This window comes from Dinoponera quadriceps, unplaced genomic scaffold (genome assembly GCF_001313825.1).
Source record: "Dinoponera quadriceps isolate SergipeBrazil2010 unplaced genomic scaffold, ASM131382v1 scaffold4026, whole genome shotgun sequence".
Taxonomy (NCBI): domain Eukaryota; kingdom Metazoa; phylum Arthropoda; class Insecta; order Hymenoptera; family Formicidae; genus Dinoponera; species Dinoponera quadriceps.
In genome coordinates, this window is record NW_014558538.1 from 44,967 (window position 1) to 65,219 (window position 20,253).

Sequence of the window (20,253 nt, forward strand, 5' to 3'; positions counted from 1 at the left end):
ATCGATGAGACGCGTGCACCGATATCCGGTTGTACACAGATACCGGTGTCGGCGGAAAAATGTGCCTTCCAACTCGAGAGAACTTCATTTACATTTTATACTGCGGACGAGACGCAGGCTTGTAGCGGCTTACATTTTGCATCCGATCGTCTGCACAGGGTGTCTCAGACAGACAGACAGAGAAAAAGAGAGAGAGAGGGAGGAAGGGGGAGAGAGGAAAAAAGAAAGAATTGAGGACTAAATATAGTAAACGAGATAAAAATGCCAAAAATTCTAATTTCCATTTTTTTTCGCTTAACGGTAGCATGCGCCACTCTTTCATGGAAAAAAGGAATTAGCTATTTATATAATACGACTGAAATTTCGTTACCAAATCTAGTTTTTAGCTATGGGAGCTAAAAACTAGATACAAAAGAATTAGCTAAATCAACTAAATTTCAGTTGTATTATATGGACGGCTAATTTTTACCCGTGGAAGCTAGATTTTAATTATGGGAGCTAATTTTTGTTTTCCCTGTTGTAATTTGGTAAACGTGAGATGTATTAGAAAAATTCGGTTCACGTACAATTCGTAACGTAAGGTGTCGCTAATAATGCATCCACGGAGTGACCTGGAGAATGCTGGAATCCCATAAATTTTGTATTTGGCCCATTTTCATCGTTTACCATATTCAGTCCTCAATCGTCGTCTGTGCTTTAATCAAGATTGCAGGAAAGCCTATTTGACTTCAATCAGCGATGATACACACAATATTCTTCATACGGAAATATCCGTGATAGATACAGAAGTAACGAGTACTGATAATTGTGGGACACCCTGTATTTGTGGATCGCGTTTACGATAACTCGGTAGAAACGTGTTTGAGTGAGTCTGCATCGAGGGGTAGAGAACTGCCGATCATTTGCTGTCTGTGTTTGCTTGCAGTATCTGATCAAAGTGAACGAGATCAAAACGAAGAAGGGTATCGAATTGTTGCAGCATCTAGTCGAATATTACCATGCGCAAACCAAGTGAGTAGTCGTACGTTTAACCGTCTCCGTGTGGTGATTTTCCAAAATTTCTGCAAAATCACACGCATCATTGGTGATCGGTATCGCAACACTTTTCGAGATACAAGCGTTAACATGTTCGTTCGGGCGATGAGCGGTTTGAATACAATCGCTGCGGCCAATTGAGATTTCTAGCACTTACGTCCGGCGGCATGTAGTTATTTTCAGGACGGCTTGAAGACGATCGAGCACTTCGGCTCGTACGTGGCCGACCTCAGCGTGAAGTTGCAAAAGATCAGGCAGACGCAGGACGAGGAGAGAAGACGGCTAACGGAACTTAGGAGCCTCCTCAGGAGCTCCGGATGTGACAAAGAGGTACCGTCGAGAGATGGATCCTTTTTCAGTCTAATAGTTTGCTCTCGTTTTGCTTGTCCTTTTAATCGATATTGTTATTTTTTTTCACTTTTATTGATATCAAGAATATATACTAACATTTTTTCTCGGGAATTATCAACGATTCAGAATTATTTTATATATATTTTTACAATAAGTAAAAATATGTTTTACTCCTTAGTATGTAAGCTGAAGTAAATAAAGTATGTACATATATATATATATTTTTTTTTATTTATTTGTAAATAATAACTTTGTTATTAAATTCTATATTATATATACACTGAGATTTTGAACGATGCTTACGCAATTCACAGTTGAATGCGAACGCGAACGCGGGCTACTCGTTGCATCAGCTGCAGGGGGACAAGCAGCACGGCGTCACGCGCTCCGGCCACCTGCTGAAGAAGAGCGAAGGCAAGATGAGGAGAGTCTGGCAGAAAAGACGATGCGCCGTGCAGGCGGAGGGTTACCTCGATATTTGCCACGCCGACGAGAACAAGCCGCCCACTCGGGTGAACCTATTGACCTGCCAGATCAAGTTAGTGCCGGACGACAAGCGAGGCTTCGATCTCATAAGCTGTAAGTAGCGATGAGCTCAAGACACAATCTAATCACTATGGACGGTGGTAGTAATCGAACTATTCTCAAATCGTCTAGAATATTTCTCTCACGACTCTTGGCATTCATAAAAGCCTGGACGTGAGCTCAAACGTGCCGAAAGTCATGAATATTTGGGAATTTCTCTGTGCTTACATATTGATAACGGGGAATAGGGACCGATGAATTGTTAAGGGACGTAGTTATTGACATATTGATAGGCAACTCTATATAGTAGCCTACACGTAATCCGACACACGTCAATCTTATCTGCCGACCGTATCAGATTATTGATATTTGCCACTCTCGAGGCTCTCGGCGAGTTTTCTTCGAAAAGCCTTTCGACCTCGGATAACCGTTCGAGACGACGACTCAAATTTTGGTTCGATCGAATCGTTCGACGACACTCCGCGAAATTCGAACGGCTGTCGCTGTAGAGCTGCAAACGGAGGTCCGCGATTTTCACTCGCTTGAGCGAGCATCCGAGACCACACCGAGACCCGTAGCGTTTCTTCTCACAATGAGCGGCCATTTGATATTGTCATTGTCTCGTTTGCAGACAATAGAACGTACCACTTTCAAGCGGAGGACGAGGCGGACCAGCGCGCGTGGATGTCGGTCCTGGTGAATTGCAAAGAACGCGCCTTGTTGCGTGCCTTCGACGCGAGCGGCAAGGCGGAGGCCGGCAGCGGCAATCCCAGCCTCGTGGAGTTGCAGCAGGCCGTCATACGATGCGTGATGCGGTTACCCGGAAACGATCAGTGCTGCGATTGCTCCTCGCAAAACGGTAACTGGCCACTGTGAACTATCGTACGGATCGGCGGTAGCCTCTTTCTTTTTAGCGCACCTGCCACGTATGTCTGTCATCACTTTAGAGCGGTTTCACGATCAAACTAACGCGTTAATGTTATGAAACAAATTTCGTAAATAACCTTTTATTTAAAAAGGTACAAAACAACGGTCCACTTTTGTTCGTTAAATCACTTCAATTGATTTATGTGAACTGATCAACTGAATCGTTTTTATACGACGAACATTTATTTAGTTTTTATACAGAGCGAACTCACCGATGAGCTTACAGGATGGATTCTACATGAGAAAATAAATAAAAAGGTCTTAGTAAATATATGTTCTCAATCGTTTAGTTTCTGCGATATAGTTGCCGCAGTCTCAGTTAAACAAATATATATATATTCTTTACTTACTTTTCAATATCAGAACCCGTCCTGTAAGTTTATCGATAGAGTTCAGATACATCCTGCGTATAAATTTTCTTTGTGAAGAAAATCTTTTAATATGTCAGAGCGCGGCCGCGATCGTCGCCCTCGTTTTCGAGCACGACACGATATCTATCTATTAAATTACACTCTTATATATAGAATTGAAGCGCCCACTGCGCGGCAGGGCGCCTCGTGCCATCGAGAGTGGCATGAATGTGTTCTCCGGTTCGCTGGCCGGCCTTTGTCGCGGGCGTTTCCGCACGACGGCCGGACAAAGTGCGACTGCGAGCTCGTGCGCGCTCCAGTTATCACGCGGCCGTTTTTGTACGAAGGGCGATTGTGTTACCTTTTCAGACGCCACGTGGTTGTCCACGAACTTCGGGATAATAGTGTGCATTGAGTGCAGCGGCATCCACCGCGACTTGGGCGTGCATATATCGCGAATACAGTCTCTTACGCTGGACAACGTGGGCACCGCTCAGCTGTTGCTGGCACGACACATGACCAATCAGGCGTTTAACGAGGTGATGGAGGCGACGTTACGTCACAATCTCAAGCCGTCGCCGACGTCGACAATGTGAGCGAACACGTTACGCGCGCGCCGCTAAAAATGCACGTTTAGCGATGCGCGCAACTTTGATTGCCCCCCCCCCCCCCTCGCTGTTTTCTCACGCCGTAATCTCTCTNGTTTTCTCACGCCGTAATCTCTCTCTCTCTTTTTTGCGCGTTTTTTTTAAGGGAGGAGAGGTATGAGTTCATACGTGCCAAGTACGTGGAAAAGAGATACGTGATGAATACGTGCGCGGACGAGCGTGATCTACTTTCCGATTTGGAGCACGCCGTTAACAACCGCGATCTGCAGCAACTTCTCCAGGTCTATGCCGAGAACGTGGATCTGGCGGCGCCGTTGCCGACATCGGTACGTTACATGATGCGATATATATTTTCGTAAAATCATACTTGTAACTTTTTTACAGTTTAGTTTACACAATTTTGCGATTACATTAAATTATTTATCAATTTATTTACATTAATTTATTGGCATTAATTTATTTGTTAATTTATTTATTGATTTATCTGCCAATTTACTTACTAATTTATTTATTAATTTATTTGCTAATTTGCTAATTTATTTTACCAATTTATTTGCATTAGTTTATTTGCACATAACCCTGTGTCGCAAACATCACAAAGGCCTGCGCCTGTTTCAGGACGTGGGCGAGACCGCGTTACACTTGGCCATCCTGCGCGAGATGGGTAGTAGTCTGCACATCGTGGACTTCCTGGTGCAAAACATGCCAACCGGCGGCATCGACCGGACGACCATCGACGGCGAGACCGCGCTGCATCTGTCCGCGCGCCACGATCGGGCGGAGGCGATGAAGCTGCTGCTGCGAGCGGGCGCGGACCCGTCGCATCGAAACAAGCAGGATAAAACTCCGTTGGATATCGCGCAGGAGATGGGACATCACACGTGCAAGGAATTGGTAATGAAACACGACCTGCAGGTCTACTTTGTAACTTTTAACGACAGTATCATTATCATTTCCGCTGGTTTTCTGTCACATATTATACCGCACGAGACAACATAACGATAACGCTGCCGTTGCAGAATAGACGAAACTGCTTTTTTTATTCCGTTCAGATTTCGCCTGTTTTTATTTATTACTTAATTTTTATTACCTATTATTTTTCATTGTTTATTTGTTTATTTATTGATTTTGTTACTTTTGTTATTACTATTTTTATTTATTATTATTATTTTCGTCTTTGTTTTGATTACTTTACATTATTATCCTCTGATCATGCACGCTTGTTCCTATTCTTGACAAACGAATTGCTTCCAGCTTAGTCATGCTCTGCAGAGGCAGAAGACATTATTCGACAACGTGAACATCGACTGGAACCTGTCCCACGACGAGGGTTCCACGGACTTCTCCGACGATGAGACGATAATAGAGGACAGAGTAAGTGGACCGAGATTCCCTAACACGAAAATCACCTCGGAGGCAAACGGACCCGTGTATTCACATGCGCGCATATCGATCTCGCAGAACGGATGTCTAACGCCAGAGAAGAAGTCACGCAGCAGACCTCCGTCTTACGCCGGAGGCGGTGGCACGGGATCTGGCGATTCGCCGGTGACGCTGCGTAGTCGGAGCAGCACCTGTGACAGCCTACAGAGCGGATCCTCTCCGAGCGCCTCGACGAATCGCCAACAAATGCCTCCGCCGCCGCCGCCGCAGGCGAGGAAACCCGTAGCTGGTAAGTCGTTCGTTCACATTTACGCTGAAAGAACCTTGCCCATTTTCCTGTGGATTCTGATCCCAGCTCTTGCGAGTAGTAACGAGACTTGGTTAAAACGAAGGATTATTAATAGAGGATCAAAATGTTTCATAGATACAATCCTCTAATGCCCGATCTCGTCAACGTCAATTATAGCTTAACCTAAGTTTAAGTCGCTGTCTGAAGAGAGTTTAAACTCAGGTTTAAACTTAGGTTAGGGGTCGTTCGATAATTACGTCACACCACGAGGGGGTAGGGGGAAACCATTAGCTTGCGTGACGGCCTGCGCCGACAGGGAGGGGAGAGTAAAGGCCATGGAACGTCACAGATGGCATAACTTGTAAATATGGATGCGGCGTGGTTATCTACTTTGCATTCATGGCACGTTTGGTTATATTTGGTGGGGATTGTTAAATTTCGACATGGTTTCGTGTTAATAATCAAAGTGTCAATTGTTAAATGTTTATTCCTTTAAAAACACAATTTTTTTTACTACTCAAAATTATAAAATAATTAATTCGATAGTATGTGTCTAAAAATTACTTGTACCTCAGAAAAAGACAGTAGCGTGCAGTCTAGTAATTATCACCCATAATTATTATTATAAGTTCTTTTTTATTCTATATGTCTGCGAGAGGAGATAAAAATACCCAATTTAGCGTGACGTAATTGTCGAATGACCCCGAAAAGGCCCCCCTTACGTCCGATATTCCACGAAAAGCATCCGAGGAATGATGCGTCTTATCTTGAGTTTCGCGCCGTCAAGCAGCGTCGTTTTAATCACGCCGATCTTGCCGCTTCGCAGTACCCACCCCGATGGCGCCGGATATTTCAGTGAACATCCACGGTTCGCTGAAGAAACGAGTAGCGCCGCCGCCGCCGCCCGCCGGGAACGCCAGCGGTGGCATTCTACCGTCGTCGCACTACGGTACGCTACCCACGTCGGCCACGTTGGCTACGTCGACGCACAGTCGTACGACCAGCGAACCGATTTTAGCCGGCCACACTTTACACACTCTACCGCATACGTTGAACACACTAAATAGCCAACATCATAAGAGATCACCGAGCGGCGACTCGTCGACCGGACACGGTACATTCGATAAACGAAGAATCTCGCTGGCGTCGCCGGCTGGAGAGCGACACTCACGCCTGTCTCTCTTTCTTCCTCTGACGTACAGGTATGGACAAGGCGAACAGCTCGACGCTGCAGAGACCGCGGAATCCGCCGCCCCCCGCTCCGTCCGTCACGTCCAGGCTCAGCAACGGGCGCAGCAGCGAGTCGCTGAGTTCCATGTGCTCCGATCATGGTCTGGGCAATCCCATCCCGCCGCCGCGCAAGGTAAGGCATACAACGGTGCGAGTATTGTCTCGACAACGGTCTCGAGGTTCCATGAAAACCGACACGCGGATCTCTTCCAAGCTTTCGCACACAATGGTCGTAACTGTGAACATAAGACGTAACTTTGAGTCGAAGATCAATCAGGATAGTGCTTTTAATATACTCCAAAAGAAGAGGAAGGAGGTGACCGTGTAACTACGATTCAGATCGAGTAACTAGGATTTCGACCAGCCGAATCCTCGTTCTCCTGGCGATCATATTTACCGTCAATTCTGCCTTTCTCGAATTTTTAACAAAAAGCGTTCTCAACGTTACCACACGTCACAGTTCCTTAGATTCAGGCGATATCTTATGACTTTGGCAGCGCGGACGACGCCTTTTGTCGGGAATTATGTTACATTCTATTGTTTAGAACGGAAGACTAAAGGCTTACTGTATCTATTACAGATACAGACTCAGAGTACGCAAACCTAAAACAACATCCTGATGGATTCTTCAGCTTAAGGGTACGTCTTACGTTCACAGTCGCGGCAATTTGGAAAATTACAGTTTCACTCTACATTCTCTTCAGAGCGTCCAGATGTAACTTATCGGCGGTACATAGAACTCGCGAAGCTCTGGGTCAATTTATTGTTTATTAGGATAGGACCCGTCCAGGTGGTCTAAAAGGAAGCCCGAAGCCTTTGAGGATCACACAATTGTCCTTCTGCCTCACCTGTTCTTTTCTTTTTCTTTTTCTCGCACATGTACACATTTGGTCACGGATTCGGTTCAGTCCAAGTTCGTATTAACAGTAGGGGAGAGGAGGTGTAACTAACAGATTGTGCCGTTACTTTTTCCTCCGTAGTGTAGCACCCACTCGGTTCATTCGTGTACGGGCTTGAGCATTTTGCGTATTTACATTTACTAACCGTGTACCACGCACACCACCAACCTGTCACCACTCGTTTACCCTTCCCGATGTCCACACCAAGACACACCGTTATCGTTGTATCTTCCGATCCTTATCTGCATTAATCTCTCACCGACATGTAACTGTAGAACCACAACATGACTTATCATCGTCATATCGCGCATCGTTCGAGTCATTTTTTCACTCATCTCACGTCGCGAGTCGCACACAGTCGCTCGTCTTAAGGAGATTGTAAGGCTCAGTGCCGTGTTTCCAGCGGCGCATCAAGGGACCCTCTCATAAATTTTGTATTTATCGAGCAAAACTACGCTTCTGTGCTTGTATTTTATTATCTAAATAATAAATGTTAATTTGAAGCAAAATTGAGATAAACATATATAAATAAACATAGATAGACAAACATAATATATATATATTTTTTTTTTGTTTTTCTTATTAATACTATATTTATGCATCAGTTGATCTGAATAAAGATGTACAAGTTATAGAAAAGAGTATATAAATATTTAAATATGTACGTATGTACATGTATTATTATAAATTATAAACTTGACACTGCTATATCTTCAAGACAAAATAGTCAATAATTCTGAAATTTGTGTACAATATTCGCATATTAATCTTTAATATCATAGTAATTTCTCTTCACAATCTTATATTTTTAGTTTGCACTAAAAATAGAAATTAATAAAAAATAGCGCGCTAATCTCAAGGAACACGTATATAAAAAACATCAACTTTAATTTCAAATATCTTAGCTCTTAAACGGTTGATACTTCAACGTATACGTAGTGCAAGTTTCGCTGAATTTTTATCGAGCTCATTTCGCCTTACAATCCTCTTAATCTCGTAGCAAAACTTCCTGGAAGAGAAGGTCCCCAAGATAACGTCGGGGGAGCGCTAATGTGACACGTAACGATCGATCGAATTCGCACAATGAGCGTCGCGTCGTATCTTGGAAGAGCGTTTCGACGAGCCGAGGTACTTTCGATACGGAAGGGAATCGATATCGGGCACATGTGCGCGATGATGATAGATTAAATATCGGATTAGGTATTTATTAATTTTTAATTAATCACACACAATTCGGACAATTCTTCCGGTTCCCGTCTCCGAATGAGACACGTGGGGCAACAGTCCCGACCGCGCGCGTTTACCTCCGGTGTGGATATGTAGAAAAATGCATGCATCTCAAGATCAGTGCTTTATGGTTTGTTATTAACCATTGTTGGTACAGCGAAGGGACCGGTCCAGGCTAGAGAGCTACGCCGAGGAGCCTTCATCTTTGCTCCCAAATCTGAATCTGGTAAACATCAGCCATCCCACATTACGGCATGTTACACTTGAAACCGCTTCTTACGAATAAGTATACCTACAATGTGTCTCTTTCTATCATTCTTGTGCAAATCTCGTGTTATTTGACGCGCATTTAACGTGAAGTAATTAGCCGTGTCTTCGACTTGTTGTCGTTGGTAATCGGGATTCAAGGCGATTGTGAGACGATGTGATCCCTGCGGGGAGAGAACGTCGCGCAATCGTCGCGACATTTGACGGGAACTCGAGACCGACGACCGTCGCCGATGGAGCTTACCTCTGTCTGTCTGTCTGTCTTAACCTGTATCGACGATACTTTCAAGTGTAGCAGTGCTTTTGCATGATCAGTCGTGCTGTTCGTATCATCGTCTGTGCTACTCACCCCGTCGAGGCTTCAAGTTAATTAACATTGTTATTATTGTTTCTGCGTTATCGCCGAGAACGGTCGTTCCTTTCTCGTATTTAACATTGAGCTCGTCTCTGATCAACCGACATAGACGAGAACACGAATCTCTCTCCGAGACAAGTCGTTCCGTGGTATAACTCGGATGTAACTCGCTGTTGGCGACATGAAATGTTTTGCGTTGCGTGTGAAAATCTAACATCTACATTACGACATCGATCGTTCTGTCCGAGTCATTAATCGGTATGGTTTTTCTCTCATTGTCATTTGATGTTTCTTTTTTCTCATTCTGCTCCTTCAACGAGTTACATATCTACCGTTGTGAATCACACGTTCTAACTATTTATAACCGAGACCTGTGTAATGTAAATACTTTGTAAATACCGATTGTGTCGCATGGGTTTCCGGAATGGATTTATTATGTTTGGCCGATACTCGATCGCATCCGGTATTGCGCTACATACTTCCTCCGACTTCCGTGATATCACTACTAGCCCCTTGTAAAATCCCCCCCCCCCCCCCNAAACAATTCGCGTAACTAGCATGACGTATCTCGGTGTTTCGGAACTGGAAATTCTAGTTTAGGGATGCATATCGAGACACGCTCGATCAATATCCATCCAAGTATACTGGATGTTTTTCTAGCCCCTTCCGTCAGCATTAATCAATACTTACCGCCTTTCTAGCTTTGTTCTCCCGAAGGAAAAAAAGAAATCAATAGATCTTAAGGCCCCTGTGTCCTCGCCGCGACCATCTTGTTTTATGATGTCAGAAGTGAGGAAGTCCATGCTCAGAATTCTCACCTTCAAGTAAAAAGATATACTCACAAAATGACGTTTGTGATCGATTCCTACTTGTGAGATACTTCCAGCGTTTTCCTTTTGCTCGAACAATCGATAAAAAATAACGTGACAAAAAAATCATAGAAAAAGATAAGTTAAAAAGGAAAATTGTACGTCATACTTGATTTTTCGGCTATTTGTTGATTGTTAGAGCAAGAAGAAAGTTTTCGGAGTACTTCACAAGTGCGATTCGATCGCAAGTATCATTTTATGGATGTATATTTTTATTTAAACGTATGTCTCGCGAGAATTTTGAACGGGGAAAAACTTCGTACAGTTGAAAACTAGCCACAGGTAAAGATTAGCTGTCGACATAATACAACTGAAATTCAACTAATTCGACTAATATTTTGCCCCTCTATCTAATTTTTAGCTCCTACGGCTAAAAACTAAATTCCCGTTGCGTTATATGGACAGCTAATTCCTCTTTTCCGTGTCGGCGTGTTCTCGTCGTTCCCGTCTGACGTCATCGAACAAGACGACTACAGGGAGAGACCGGAAGCCTTGATCGTCGGTCAATCAATCATTCGATTAATCCACAATGCGACGAAACCGAGACTCCGATCGGAATCGCGAGCGTCACTCGCCGTTGAGAATACTTTCAGTGTCAATTCAGTATCAAATCTCCCTAGAATTTCCAACGTCCTCGCTCGTAAACTCCCGAGGACGGTGTACTCTTGCGCTTGTCACCCGATGGCGAAGGGTACGAGCGACAGGAGGCGCTTGCTTCCGCCAACTGACCGAAACACGCGCTCTCTCTCTCTCTTATACAGTTTATTCTGCCTCGGACGTTCCCGTTCTCTGCTAACACCTTCCTCTTGTCCTCGCACGCACAGCCGACGTCGTCGACTTTGAGCGGCCTCCGACGATGCCGGGCGTTGTACGACTGCGAGGCCGACAACGAGGACGAGCTGTCATTTCGCGAAGGCGAGGTGATCATCGTGACGAACGAGCAGACCGACGACGACAACTGGATGGAGGGTGCGCTGGAACGGGCGCCGGAGAGGCGGGGCATGTTCCCGATCAGCTTCGTGCACATGCTGCAGGATTAACATTCGGTAAGCCTGAACTCGTTGGCGAGCGTCTCTAGCACTGCCAGCTCGATGAGCGTCGCCAGTCTCGGCCGACGAAGCTGGCTGAGGAAGCCGAAGGAGTGATGATGAGGAGGAGCAGCATTACGGAAATTATGCTCGGACGCTGATCTCCGCCACCTTCCGTCATCGTCGTCCAGGCTGAGGCGGCATCCACGCAAGAGTCCGAATAGAGAGAACGTCGATGAGCGCCGTCACCAAGTGAAGGTTGTCGGGAGCTTCTCTCTTTGTTCCTCGTGTTTCTTAGGGGAGAAATAAACGATATACACGCCAATGTAAGAGGAAGTGAGAGTAGCGCCCCAGTAGGGGCGGTCCTTAACAAGATTTAGCGATCTAGCGGAACGGTAGTAGTTCAAACTGACGTCACTCGCATTCTCATTCCGCTCGGCGATTTCTCATTAACACATTCTTCGCTACCAACGTCATACACAGCCATGGACAACCGGCGGTATGTGTGTCGTACCATTCCCTGGATAGATAATCGCACGATTTACGCATATGTATACAAGGTCAAAATCATTAACTAGGGTCGTTATAACCGTATCGTTATAGTTAGAATTATATGCGCGATTTTCAATCTTGTGGGTTATGCATAAGGCTAGGAAAAGCGGAAAATCATGTAGGGGATGATACAATGTGCACATTACGTCGTCATGTATGCCTTACCATTTTCTGGATCCAGAGTTTGTGATTTTTAGCCGTGCAGGTATATGCGTTGAAAATCGCGCGAGTAACTCGAATTCTAATGGTTGGTTATTGGCTCTACTTAGAGAGGTCTCGACTTTATGCATATACGTGTAGGCTAAAAATCGTACAACTTTCGATCTAGGGAGTGGTAAGACGCCGACTGGAAACGATTCGTCTTCCATTAGATCTAGTGGAGCAGCCCGAAGGTGCTTATCCTGTTCTATTCAAAGGAATCATCGCGTAAAGCTCGTATCAGGCTAATATTAGATTAAAAATTGCGAATTAGAAATCAGAATTCGATGAGAGCAGTTTCGATCTTGACTCACCTTACCCCGAATGGACAAATTCCAATAGTCCGATACGGTCTTTGCGTGAATATTCTTCTAGTTCGAACAAAATAGACATCTTTCGAACTGGCCCCAAACGAATCAATGTCCATGGGTGTACGCGTGACACACCCGCGATCTCTCGCTTCGAACTCACCTCTCACGGGAAATCTTCGATTCCACCTAACACATTCGCCATCGACACGTCACACGTGAATGACAATGATAATTTTTCTTTTTATATCCGCATATATATATATATATATATATATATATATATATATATATAAACTAAGTCTGTTTTACATAAAGACAAATAAAATGTGGGCAGAAAGTTCCATGAAGAATAAAGCACGATAGCGAACGTGTCAATGTAAAACGAGTCGCGTTATAGGCGAGAGTCTCGTAGCTTGTTGACTATTTTCTAGACACCCGAAGGCTTTTTCCCTCTACCGCGGCAGAGAGTTGTTCCTGCTGATGCGACGGTGTCTCTTGCGTCTTTCGCTGATTCGCGAACGATCCCTCCAGGTCGACACCTTGCAATAGATTTTTCCCAACGGAGATTCCGACTTCCTCCGTGGTGCGCGATGCGAACACGATTATTCCCGTGTTTCCAATGTTCCGGAAAGAGTTGAGAGAAATGACACCTCGGCTCGAAGTCGGCGGACACCTCGAAGATTTCGCGCTAAGGCCGGACAACCCGACACGTACGATCTCGAGCGGTAATGTCGATGTTGAGACCGGTGTGCGTCTGCTCGGCCGTGGAATCTGTCTTCATAAATCGAGAAATTCGCTCTCTCGCTCGCGCGCTCGATAATAACGCGGTTATTTGACGACTTCTTTTCGCGAAATTTCATTTTCCCCGCGAGCGAACACATCGCGGACAGCATTGAGACGTTTCGATTACGTGTACATACAGTCGGCGGATTAAAGGTTGCGACACTTCTCTTTTTCTCCACGAGTCTCGTAACGCATCCCACGTATCCAATAGGAGAATTTATTTCTGAGTAATTCTTACAGGAGATACGTTTTCCTGCTGGATGCGAAATACGTTGCGGAACTCATCGAAAAAAAAAAAAGGTTCCGTAACTTTCGACATTAGAACCGCTACAGGTGCTAATTCGGTTCCTATTTTTTATTTTCAGTTACTGTAGAGTCTTTTTTTTATGTCATCTGCATTATTTGAAATTATATTCGCATTTAAAATAATAAAAAGTCAAGGGAAATTATTAACCGACACGACAATTTATAGGATTTACGGCAATTTTCAAGATCAGCGAAGCCAAAGAGGAGCACCATCGACGGTTTTAACGTTAATCTGCCGACTGCGCCGCTCAGTGACGATGTCTTTGATAGAGCCAGGTATTAGCACTTTACGCTAGATGACAATCATATCGAGGCCCGCGTGAGGAAAAGCGGATGTTACGTTTGATGTATGATGTACATTCTCGGGGGGATCTTTCGTCTCCGGACGAACGCGACCGGCGGATTCTTGTCTCTACGTGAGAGACCCTCGGTCGGCGAGAACGCGAGCAAGAGGAAGCTGACTGACCGCCGCTTGTGTGTGTGTGTGTGTGTGTGTGTGTGTGTGTGTGTGTGTGTGTGTGTGTGTGTGTGTGTGCGTGTGTGTGCGCGTGAGCGAGCATGTGGCAGATCATCCGCGGGTTCTCGGTGTTTGTCGCGCGAAATGTTGTGTCTAAAGAGTTTATATGATAGATCTTTTACGTAGTCAGCAGACGTACTCGTCTACTAATACGCTCTATAACAGATATGTACACATATATATATATATATAAATATATTACGATACACAAAGTGTGTAATTTAGATACAAATTAGAGATATATCCGGCTGACAAAGTACGACGTACACACGACGTCGGATCGCTGACGACGTCGGTAAAGAAAAAAAAAGGCAACAACAACAACAAAGAGGAACTGAAAAAAGAAACACGTCGCGCGCTGCAGCGGACTGGGGACACGTTAAAAAACGGAATGTATAAAAGAGGAGGAGGGAGGAAGCGATCCTCTCGGCTGCGCGGAACCGACGCTAAAATGTGATACATAATATTTCAGAGTAAACTGTTAGTACTGCGAGACGGGGATACACGTGCGCGCGTGTCAGCGAGTCGAACGGCGTTTCCCGAAGTCTCGTAAGTCGACCGACCGATTTCAATCGTGTCGAGCGCGCCCGCATTCGATTGGCACGACGGTGAACCGTCGCGTCGACACGAGAGTCTCTCTGCTGACAGGGGAAATTCCAACGCGGATATTTAAACGATGGGGATAACCGCGTTGCTAGTTGAACGTAATTGTAATCCGAATGGAATTCGCGATTCGAAAACGAGATTCGATTACCGGTTGCGAGGAGAGGAAGGGGAAAGGGATCTCGGTATCGATGTACCGCTCGTTTGAGGAATACCTCACTCTCTCACGATGTATTTCGACCGACAATTGTGCCCGAAGAAGCGAGCGAGCGAGCGAGTGAGAGATAGAGAGAGAGAGAGAGAGAGAGAGAGAAACAAACATGTAACACGGTTCACATGGTTTCGGTGTCTCTCAACGTTCATACACGGAAAAAAGTCTAGTTGCGTTAACCGGAAAGGAAATAGATGCGTTCTGATTGAAGGGAATGGAATTTCTAGTTCTCATAACCCAAATGTGGTTCTCCTAACCATAAATTCCGTTTCCTTCAATCAAAACGCATCTAGTCGTTCCCTTTCTGATTGATGTAACTAAACTTCTTTCCGTGTACGTTCTATTGATCTGGCGCACAATTCTTTTTTCTGTACTGCCATTAAAGGATCGATTTAACGTAGGGATAGCGGCCGAACTTGTTGCAGTAGTCATAGGGAACCGTGGTAACTCGCGTACCTCTGCGTTCGGCGCCGAGGGCGTCCGATCTCCTCCGCAGCCCGGCGGAGCACCCTTGAGACACGTACATAATTGTGAACACCGTTATACGCGAGACAATTCATCCGAGAACCGCGTTCGGCGCCGAACTCAAGCGGTACGAGTTCCGATACGGATCGTAGTTTCGCGGGAGATCTGCTGAATCTAGCGTAAAAACTAGTAGAAGAGGAGGCGAGAGAGAGAGAGAGAGAGAGAGAGAGAGAGAGAGAGAGTTTAATCAACGGTCGTCTCTCACATACCAGATGTTATACAACCGATAATGCATGACACTCGATAGTATTATTAGCGTACTCGATTTAAGAACATCGTTACGACTGTGTGTACATTTTTTTGTAATGCCATACTACAAAGTGTTAGTCGCTCTTCGAGTAAAGGGAGTATATCAGTAGGAGGGAGGAGAGGGGGGAGCTCGGAAACCGAACGGCCGTCGGCGAGACGGGAGTGTAGTGCGACGAGCGAGAGGAGTCTCTTACTGTCGCAATATATTAAATATTCTATTCGAATGTACACCAAAGAGGATGAAAAGGTGGAAAAGGAAAGGGAGTAGTCGAGAACGGTGCGCGTAGCCGTTTCCTATCATAACGCCGCAACGTCGCAAGCCTTGTTACATAATAACCCGTGTTCTGAACTCTCTTTTACCGATAAAATTGCCTTAAATATGACTTCTCAGCCAATCAAACGGCTTCTTCACATAAGTAAGCCATATAATATAAATATGCTATATAATAAATGAATCACTTTTAGAGGCATTTTTATCGATAAATGAAAGTTCAGAGTACGATCTGATAAGTCGTATTTGTCGAAGTCGGATATCGGAACGCAGCCGGCGTTGATGAGGAGAACTCGTTTCCGAAGAATAAATGGCGTTTTCGATTTGTTGACCCGACCTGATTCGACCTGACAGGCTTAAGAGAATTTATTTCTCGAAAACGAGTTCTCTTATTGGACCATCGGCCATGTTCCAATGTTCGAGATATGACTTAATGGCCGCGTTCAGCAGAATTATTTTGCAACTGGTGGACATTTTCTGAATTAAGATTAGGTTTTTCTTTCAGGTTTAGAAGAGTAATGCAATCTCAGCAGAGAGAATTTCTAACAGTTTTTCCAACAGTTGTAAGATAAACGTTCTGAGCACGGCCATTGCGTTACAAGACCTGGACGAGCTTTGAATTGGAAACAGCGGTACCTATTAAATGCCGTGTAATTATCGTCAGTGTGCTGACCGATGGGAAACGGCTTCGCGAATCGGCCCACGATTTCGTGCAACACGTTAGTCCGATCGGGAAATAGGATCGGCGTGCGTTTCTCTCGTGTAATGTAGATTGCATATGCGGATCGCGCGATCGACTCTGGGAGACGGCACGGGTGATGTCGCGGAAGCACTATAATTCTTTCCTTACGATTACCATAGGGGGCTTTGTACATAGACGGACGAAAGTAGAATACATACTTAAACCGCTGTAACGCTATTAGCTGTGACATTATTTCAATAAGTGTAAACTTAAAAATCGATTTACAGGCGTGTCGCGACGCTTTTACCTCCTTCAGCCCAAAAAGGAAGAATTGAAAGAAACGTAGCTACGAGACGATTTCGAACAGCAGAGAATATTTTCCGGTTTCATTCGTTAGAGATAAAGATATCTAAATCACGTTATTTATATATGTAGATCCATATATATATTATATATATATATAGAGAGAGAGAGAGAGAGAGAGATATATATACATACATACATACATACATATATATATACATACATATATACACACGTACACACACACACACACACACACACACATTTGCAGGAAGCTGAATGTCGCGTTTTATTTCCCGACGACACCGTTTAGCGTTTCCCACACTCTTCTCCGCCATTTTCTAGCACTTCTGCAGCAGTTTAACGAAGCGGGTGAAAAGCGAAACACCAATAAGCATCCGTCATAAGTCGTCTCGCGTCACGCCACGTTCAAGCGAAGACGTAAAAAAAAAAAACTGTTCACTTTGTTCAGTCGTCGATTTGACGACGATTTTCGCAGATATCTCTTCGAAGCGCAGCAAACAGGGGCGATAAGCGCGACTGAGACGCGCTTTTGCCTTTCGGCGCTGACGAAACCGGTTCGTCCAATTGACGAATACGTGCTGCGTTAGAGTCTTAGCGAGTTGGGATTTCGAGATTTTCCCGAGGATAATCCAAGAACACTGGTATTATCGTGATTTTGTAAGGAAAAATATCTTCAATGTACGTAGCAGCGAGTGTAGCGCGACGTCTCCTTTTCTTTCACAGACACTCACTCTCACGCAAATATATCAAAAGGAAGATAGCAATTGTAACTTCAATAATGTCAGGCGTCTGTAATCAAAAGGAAACGTTACCTACTTAATATTAAGTACAGTCTTTCGTTCACGCTCGGTCTTCGCAAGTTCCATGTCGAACGCGCACAAACGATTCAACGGTGTCGCTTTTTTTTTAATTTACACTCGAAACGTGTCGTCGATCTATGTAAATATATGTATAGGTGAGAAAAGAAAGGAAGTAGAATAACTGTGGTGTGCGTATGTTGTGTGCGTGTGCGCGCGTGAGGAGAGAGAGAGGGATAAATCAATGTTTATATTGCTATATCGAACGTACATCTATTAAAATTACGGTTTAAGCTTAAGTATGTGGATAATGTCTATTTAACGGTTTAAGCGATTGATTCTTTGCATTTCAAACTTAAGAGAGTAGACGTTAGGATAGTCTGTAAGTATTTATTATTATTTTGTAGCTACTTCCCGGAGAACACTATGAGACGTCCTATGTTCCGATTGCGACGTCTTCGGTACATCTTAAGTGAGATGTCTCACAAACATCTTAAGTAAGATTGTTTCCAGAACAAAAAAAAGAATGCTGCGAGGAAAAATAAAAACGATATTAAAATTATGATACTTGCATTTATTTGAATTGCACCTCGAAGCCTATCTTGCGCGAGAAGTTACTGTTTTCCGGCAGGTGTTTTTTTTATAATCCAACATCGGGTTAGAGACTTCCAGTTTTCCATAAACGAAAGTCTAATCGATAAGTCTGATCGATTAGTTGTTGAATCTTTATATTGAGAAATGATGGTTCTTCTGCCTCGTTGGGTTGTATTACTTGTTGGTTGAGCACTTCTGGCTTGTCATTGAGTGATGTTATGACCACGACTTTAAAACTGAAGGCTTATTTACAATGTTGCTGGCAGCTATGAAGTGCGTTCAATTTTCGTCTTCAATTTCTAGCAATTGGATTGGCCATGCTCGTTGAAACTGGAAATGGACCGAACTGGATCCGAGTGATCGCGACTACACGATCTTGTGGCCGCGCTTTAGACGAAACTTAAACGTTTAGTTCCCAAGCCTCCGCTATGAGTCGCCACGGTACTTAACTTAAAATTTGATGTAGTACAATTCAATGCACCTCAGAATTATTTCGTCAATGAAATAATACGAACCAACGGCAAGCCAGAAGACTTAATCTTCAAGCAATACATCAGAACAATAATTAGATTATTTATCACATATTAATTCATAAATTAATTTATGTATATAATACCTTATATTTATTTTTATACATATATATTTCTCTTAAGTATATATATTTATACACGTGGTTGTATTAATTAATATTTCAATCAGTTAACTATCTCACTTGGAACAATTTATTATTTACCCGAACATTTACCTATGTGTAAAATTAAAAACATATATTTAAAAATAATTTAAGTAAGAAAAACCTCGTCGGAGATCAAACGTAAACCTTCTTCCGTACGAACCAAAGATTTTATTATCTATGTTAACCAACATCGTTAAAAACAAATGTTCCAAACTTGTGTATAAAGTATACTAAATATCTCAAATATTTAAATTTTCAACAAATCACTCAAACTTGGATCAATTGTTTTCCAATATAGATTTATCTCTAAATTATATTAATAATACGTAAAGTTTCATCAATGACTATCGATTTATTATCCAATATAAATAAATATATAAGTAAAATAAATTTAAAAACGGGGGGGGGGAGGGCGCACACAGATATAGGACACAGTTGCACGGATATTACATGCGTATGAAAAATTTTTTATTTGAAAATGTCCCTTTTTCACGCTACAACATCAGTTTACCCTCGTCTATTCAACTTTTTTTTTAACAGTACAAAAATTGTATTTTTACATGTTGCGCAGCTTACGTAGCTAAGGTATTTAGTAATCCGACAATTCAAAAGATTTTTCTTCTTACAGTTTATCTAATGTTGTCCGGAAAAGCTGCGGCAAAACGTGAACACTACACGCCGGCGAGGGCGTGAATCCCCGCGTACGAAAACAAAAAGGGGGAGGGGAATTAAGAGAAAAGCGTTCGTATGACGCGTTTCTTAAAACAAAATCAGTACTACGAGTGTTCGGCGGATTTCCACCGATTACAATTCATCGTATTAATCGTCGTCGTCGTCGTCGCGGATCGCCTTCGGCCGAGAACTCGCTTCGTCTTTTCTTATTCTCTGAAACCGAGTTACTAATACCATTACTACTACTACTTCTACTGCGGCAAGCGCAATTTATATCAGACGTACGCAAGTTATCGTCTTTCGTTCTCGCGACTTCTCCTACTTTCACACAATCACAAGACTAAAGCTTCCTTGTTACGCTCGATCACAATCGAGCGGTCGATGCACCACTCGTGGAATGCAAGTATCCGGCCAAAGTTTATCACGCGTATTTCCCTCCCTCTCCCTCCTTCCCTCTCCTTCCCTCTATCTCTCACCCTCCTTCTCTCTCTTTCTCTCGCTATACATTCTCATTTCCACTACCTCCATATGTCCTGCGCTCGACGAACGGACAAGAGATCACGACAAGCGCACGCGCGCATACGACGAATGTGACATATTTTATCGTCGAATTACCAGAACTCGAGGACCCTGGAA

The 20,253-nt window shown here is 43.8% G+C and overlaps 1 protein-coding gene across 11 annotated transcripts in view; it reads left to right on the forward strand.

Moving 5' to 3' along the window:
- Positions 1-18,237, forward strand: part of LOC106749913 (arf-GAP with SH3 domain, ANK repeat and PH domain-containing protein 1) — a 45,273-nt gene extending 27,036 nt beyond the window's left edge. The window contains exons 5-17 of one of the 11 annotated variants that reach the window (XM_014629845.1): positions 926-1,011; positions 1,209-1,365; positions 1,701-1,965; positions 2,543-2,770; positions 3,558-3,780; positions 3,942-4,122; positions 4,415-4,690; positions 5,051-5,468; positions 6,295-6,582; positions 6,671-6,831; positions 8,982-9,050; positions 11,077-11,361; positions 18,083-18,237. In XM_014629845.1, coding sequence (XP_014485331.1) covers positions 926-1,011; positions 1,209-1,365; positions 1,701-1,965; positions 2,543-2,770; positions 3,558-3,780; positions 3,942-4,122; positions 4,415-4,690; positions 5,051-5,468; positions 6,295-6,582; positions 6,671-6,831; positions 8,982-9,050; positions 11,077-11,355 — 2,631 coding nt within the window. In that variant the 3' untranslated portion in view covers positions 11,356-11,361; positions 18,083-18,237. Of the gene's footprint in view, positions 1-925; positions 1,012-1,208; positions 1,366-1,700; positions 1,966-2,542; positions 2,771-3,557; positions 3,781-3,941; positions 4,123-4,414; positions 4,691-5,050; positions 5,469-6,294; positions 6,583-6,670; positions 6,832-7,278; positions 8,058-8,981; positions 9,051-11,076; positions 17,042-18,082 lie in introns of those variants that run through there. The other 10 variants (XM_014629849.1, XM_014629851.1, XM_014629847.1 and 7 more) reach the window with 10 other exon arrangements.
- The last annotated feature ends 2,016 nt before the right edge of the window (positions 18,238-20,253 follow it).